The 6,336-nt window shown below is 43.5% G+C and overlaps 1 protein-coding gene across 1 annotated transcript; it reads left to right on the plus strand.

Annotated features, from left to right (window-relative positions):
* Positions 1–4,188: 4,188 nt before the first annotated feature.
* LOC308297465 (triosephosphate isomerase-like) lies at positions 4,189–4,938 on the plus strand (the record flags this gene model as incomplete). The annotated part of the gene is made up of 1 exon (XM_080740871.1): positions 4,189–4,938. One exon carries the CDS (start codon positions 4,189–4,191, stop codon positions 4,936–4,938), a length of 750 nt encoding a protein of 249 aa, XP_080596997.1.
* Positions 4,939–6,336: the final 1,398 nt, after the last annotated feature.

The following is a 6,336-nucleotide window of genomic DNA, read 5'->3' on the forward strand; positions in this document are numbered from 1 at the left end:
ATGCGCCTGTGGCATTAGTCCAGGCATTACGGTAGCTGACAGGCGCCAAGCAGCACACAGCCGGTAGTGCATATGTGTCATGTGACAGAGACACAGGGAGAGAAGTAGACACGTTTTGTCCCTGCAACCTGTTTAATAAAGCCACGTTCATATTTGTTTAAAGAGGACTCTGTCCATCTTTTACAATATACATCCATAATACATACACTACATCTTGAGGAGGAAAATATCTTTAATATTAAATAAGGGGTTACCACAGGGAACCGTACTCAATGGCCAATATCGCACTTGGCATCAAAAACCGAGAGACAGAGTTTGTGTTTGTGCGTGCGTGCGTGCGTGCGTGTTTGTGCGTGTGTGCGTGTGTGCGTGCGTGCGTGCGTGCGTACATGTATGACATGTGTATGTGTATTTATATTTGGAGGAGTCCAGGAGATATGAGTCCATATATGGAGAGAATGGTGTGCATGTGTTACACTGCTGCAAGGGTTTTGTGTTCTGATGTTACATGTGGGGTTAGGGTGACACACCGGTTTGGCATCACTGGTTTGGTTAAACATGGCTGCACTTATCTCGTGGCGTTAATCCATTCCCCCATTCGCTCATACAAGGACGGAAGAATACACAATAATGTTTCCCAGCCACCAACGGGCACTGTTGCAGCTAACATTGTAGCAAACAAGGAAAAGCAGTACACTTGGTAGAAACACATTTTATTTAAAAATACGGACTAATACATTAAACAAGGCTTCTGCAGAAGTCGCATACATCTTGCAGAACTTCGGCGGTGTGCTATATTTCGCAGTTGCGTCTTAATGTAAGGCTACTTTAGGCCTACTATGCAAATATTTGTTAAGTGTACAGGTTACACAATGGAGAGTGCAACCACGTGACAGGTGTTTAAAGGGATAATTCACTTTCAACATTTTCTTTTTATAATTTATTTTATGTTATGTGATTTATACAGTTATGATGTCACTTAAGTTCACACCCAAGTTCAGGCCTAGGTGGCCAGGTTACTTAAAGGGGTGGTGACATCCAAAAATAAATTTTGAGTTTTTTATGCTTTTTTTAATGTTTCCTGGCCTCAATTACACCAAAAAAACACCAACTTTTAACTTGCAGTCGTTCCCCTGTTATCTGTGGTTTTTTGACGATTTCTGCATAATGAGGCTCTGATGCTCTGATCATTGGCTCTCGGACAGTGTCGTCACTAGCAGTTAGTGATAGTTTGAGAACTGCTGGCCTAAAGGGCTGAAGTGAGTGATTTGTATTAATAATCAAAATCAAAATGATTGTAGTGGAGAGATAAAGTGCATTTGCCTCTGAGATGTAGTGGAGTAGAAGTATAATAATTGAAAATTGGAAAAACTCAAGTAAAGTACAAATATTCAAAATTGTACTCAAGCTATAATAATATTTGTTAGAATGAGTGGGAGAGAGAGGCTCCCCTAGTGGTGATTATAGAGTATTTCAGGTGACAGACCGTTTTTCATGACACCTGAACAGAGAAAGAGACCATGGCTCCATGGAGTGGATTTTCAAGTTTAAACATTTTAAAACATGTTTTTAGGACCAGGGCAAAGACTTTTATGATTGGTAAAAACAGAATGTCATTTAACCTTTAAGGTTGATGGGTAATCAGTGACAGCTGTTGTTGTCTGGAGAGACAACAACAGCTTTTGACTGTTGTTGTCTTTTTGACTGTGGGCATGAGAGGCTGGTGTTTGCATTTATGTTTATTTCTTTATAATGCTGAAGTATAGGACTGAAAGTGCATAATAAATAACGCTTATGCTGCTGGAAATCTATTGGAGGTTTGGACATCAGTTTCTTTACACCACACGTCAGGACTTTGAGCCCTTTAGTTGGCAACCAGCAGTAGTGCTCCAGGTATTGGATCTGGGCACTACAACTATAAAATGAGTTGCTTATTCTGGCTTGTTTGCTAAATGTTGGACCCCCATCTGAAGTTTGTGCCAGGGACCCCTATACAAGATTTGTGTTTTTTTTTCAAATCTGCAAGCTACAAATGTATTTTATTTTTACACAGACGGACAGGAGCAAAATAGTCTGTCACGCCTTCAGTCTGGTGGAGACAACAACGACTAGGTATGCAGACTGTAAAATGAATACTGACTTCCATCATGTAGTGATAGTTAAAGCATAAGATGTGCAAGCTGTAAAATGAATACTGTCTTCCATCATGTAGTAATAGTTTAAGCATAAGATGAAGGCTGTAAAATGAAGCAGTGGTTGTTCCTGCATTGTTAACAGTAGTTATGGTACATATTCTGATAACATTATGTAATGATAAAGCCTATAGTGGTGAAACCTTTATTAAACTAATTAAACACAGACAGGGGTGTCAATTGGGTATAGCAGGGGTATGCAGCTGCCATACCCTGGGTCCAGGGGGGAAAATAAAAGTTACTTTTAAATATAAATCCATGAATGTCTCTTTGTCTATCTGTGCTGGTTGTTAAATTACAGTAAAATAACTACAAATGCAAAATTTTACAAAATGGTGACTTTAACAAGGTATTATAATTATATTCTCCCCATCTTGACAGAATGGTATATTCCCAGGTTAAATAAATGCATCGTGCCTGTTGCTAAGGTATGGCAACATGACTGGTGTCTTGCACGCGCACGAAGTCATGTTGCCATACCTTAGCTTTTTCTGAACTGACGCCACTGATTAAACACAAAGATTATTATATCAATATCAATAGTACCATATCATATCATATCATATCATATCATATCAATAGTTTCCACCAGCAGGTACAAACAGGGGTCTTTGAGTTTCACAAAACAACTTCATTAAGGACACACACAAAACACTATAGAATGTAAACAAGTAATCAAACTAAGTGATAATGTCAACCAACTCTGGCATCAACCAATGATCATTTAACTAGATTATTTCATGGTGTTGGATTTGCTAATGGGTTCAGCCATCATGTGATCCCTCCACTATTCTCAGCCTTCTATGCAAAGCTCTCTGGAGTTTCACATACACTTGGTTTGATTTGTGTCTTTTTGCTTGAGCCATTTCATCAAAGCTTTTGTCACATACTGTACAAGAAAGGGGCTTTTTGCCTGTGTGAATCATTGTGTGCCGCTTTAGTTCTGCCTTTTCATAAAACATTTTGCCACGTTGCACACTCCGTACAACCCAAGCGTTTCTCCTCTGTGTGACTCCTCATGGAGTGACTTTGTTTTGATAATTTCAGGTCCTGGTCCACATTTTGGTCCACCTTAGGCCCACCCCTCATTTTCAACATTGAACCATCCATATATATACCTTAGAGGTATATGGATGGTATATAGTGGTTCTCAAACTTTTAAATTTGAAGTTCTCCACTTAACTTTGACAGTGTTCAAATGGAACCATAATGGACCCTAACAGGTCCATTTGATTCCATTTGTACACTGTCAAAGTTACAGACTTGTAAGGGTCAATTTAGACCCCCATAAAGGAACCTATAGAGTCCCTGAAATCCACTGCCTTAGAGCAGTTGTGTGGAAATAAGGAATAAACATCCTACATCTGGTTTACTAGTGTATGCCCATGTCTGTCCCTATGTCCATATGTCTTGTCATTGTCCATCCGTATGTCCCGCACAGCTTGGCATTGGCCAAGCTTCGCGGGATGTTCTGAGCATGTATATAAAGGCACTGCTCACTTCACACTGGGTGTGAGATCTTTTAAACATAGGTTTCATACTTTTTGAATTTCAGCGGTGTACTCGGGAATGAAGGAAAATTGAGAATGCAATGCATGCCCCACCCGATTTTGCCTGTGTCCCTTTTACGCCCATGTATGAAGATCCATACTGTAGATATGCCCATATATGGGCATATCGGTCAGATCTGCGGTTCTGGACACCCAGATCTCCATACGTGTGTATGCCTCTATACCTGCGTTTCCCGGTTGGGAACATTGTAAGTTGGAGATGCGTGCCAGACCTTTTAGGCCCATATATGGAGATCACTATATGTCAAGTCTGACATCATCGACTACCTCCTCGAACTCCACATATTGAGATAACCCAGAGGCCTCAACTACATCTAAGACACAATCATCATCCCGGTCTGGCTGCTGCTTGTTTGTTGTGTCAGAGAAGCAAGTAACACACAGCACCTGCAGGGATTTTTGTCGATATTTACCACCAACCAAACATGTCAGCAAGAAAGTTCTTCGTCGGAGGCAACTGGAAGATGAACGGCAATAAAGAGATCCTTGGAGAACTCATGGCGACTCTCAACGGCGCCAGCTTGAACGAGGAAACCGAGGTGGTGTGTGGTGCTCCGTCCATATATCTGGACTTCGCCCGTTCAAACCTGGACGCTAGGATCGCCGTGGCGGCCCAGAACTGCTACAAGGCATCCAAAGGTGCGTTCACTGGCGAGATATGCCCGGCCATGGTAAAGGACTGCGGGGCGGACTGGGTGATCCTGGGACACTCGGAGCGCCGCCACGTCTTCGGGGAGAGCGACGAGCTGATCGGACAGAAGGTGGCCCACGCCCTGGAGAGCGGCCTGGGCGTGATCGCCTGCGTCGGGGAGAGACTGGAGGAAAGAGAGGCCGGCACCACGGACCAAGTGGTGTTCGGCCAGACGCGGGTCATCGCCGAGAACGTGAAGGACTGGGGGAAGGTGGTGCTGGCGTACGAGCCGGTCTGGGCCATCGGTACCGGGGTGACCGCCACGCCCCAACAGGCTCAGGAGGTCCACAGGAAGCTGAGAGCCTGGCTGAAGGCCAACGTCTCTGAGGACGTGGCCGACGCCGCGCGCATCATCTACGGAGGTTCGGTGACAGGGGCGAACTGCAAGCTGCTGGCCTCTCAGGGCGACGTGGACGGCTTCCTGGTGGGCGGGGCTTCTCTGAAACCCGAGTTTGTTGACATCATCAATGCCCGCCACAACTGACCACCAGACCCCGGTGAAACGAACCAATCACAGTGCTATTCTTTATTAGAGATGTTCTTCAAGGTGTCGGAGGGTTGAGTGAGCCACATGATACAAGCTGCATTTAGGATAGCAAGCCCTAGCCGGATGGATACTTTTACATAATATCAATGAGAGGACAAATATTGATATTTGAAATACAGTGAAAACAGTTAAAGGTAGAGTAAGTCATTTAATTCAAACAAGAACTGCACTCTGTTGAGGTGCCAACTTGCTCCTTGTGCGCCAGCACAGCGCGCCATGAGGTGCGCTCACCACTGACATCACCACTGGTGATGCCAGTGACAACACCCCAGGCATCACCAGGAATGCTGGTCCCTCATTGGCTGTTAATGATGACGTTGCCAGAAATGCTGGTCCCTGATTGGGCTACAGGCTTAAGCACAGGGCTACCTGCCTACACATGCAGCCGAACGCAGTACTTGCGCGCTCTGCTGGCGCAAGTAATAACTACAATTCTCTTTAATTAAAATAGGCCTTCATGACTACTGTGTTAGTAAGCGCTAGGATGTGTTTGACACTGATATGTGCTCACTACTGTAAATGTGTTAAAAATTATAATCTGACATAATTTGAATACATTTTCTTATGTGCATCTTTGTTGTATCCATTTAGCAACTTTTGGATTATTCCTTTCCTTCATATCCCCTCTGGTCTACAAGGGCTTATTCAAAGGTCAAAACCTCACATTTTACATAATTATAGCCTAATAACCAGGACACACTGGTTGAAGTTACACAAAGACACTGGAATACACTGGTTAGCTGTTATTAAAAACTATTAGTATAGGACAAATATACATTAAGTATAGGACAAATATACATTAAGTATAGGACAAATATACAAACCATCCTGAGTCTTGAGGCAATAGTGCTAATTCTGTTAACATTTTATGTTATTATTATTGAATCACTTTTTTTGTTTTTGCTGTAATAATAAGTTAAATGGCGATGCGCTGTAAGCTTGTAGATCGGCTATAGATTGGTTATAGGTTATAGCTCACAACATGATGGTTTGTAAGCTTGTATGTATTGGCTTGTTTGGAGGGTCTCCAGCTGGTCCAGACACCAGTCCAGGGTCTCCACCATAGAGTATATATAAAATAGAGAGCGGACGAGCCCCGCCCCCACTATCATTTCAATGCAAGTGCTCAGTGGCGTTTGAAGCAACGGCTACGTGCTAGCATGTAGCTAATCCAGGTGCATTCTGGGGGAAATTGGCCACTATTCGAGACCACAAATGACGTCACGCTGCTCTCCGCTCACAGTCTGGAGTGGAGGGGGCGGGGCCAAAATGCGTGTTTAGGCTGCAGTTCCAACTTTGGCCACCATCGGGGCTGCTTCAAATCTAGCCCTGGGT

Source organism: Nannobrachium achirus (assembly GCF_963921795.1).
Source record: "Nannobrachium achirus genome assembly, chromosome: 1".
Classification (NCBI taxonomy): domain Eukaryota; kingdom Metazoa; phylum Chordata; class Actinopteri; order Myctophiformes; family Myctophidae; genus Nannobrachium; species Nannobrachium achirus.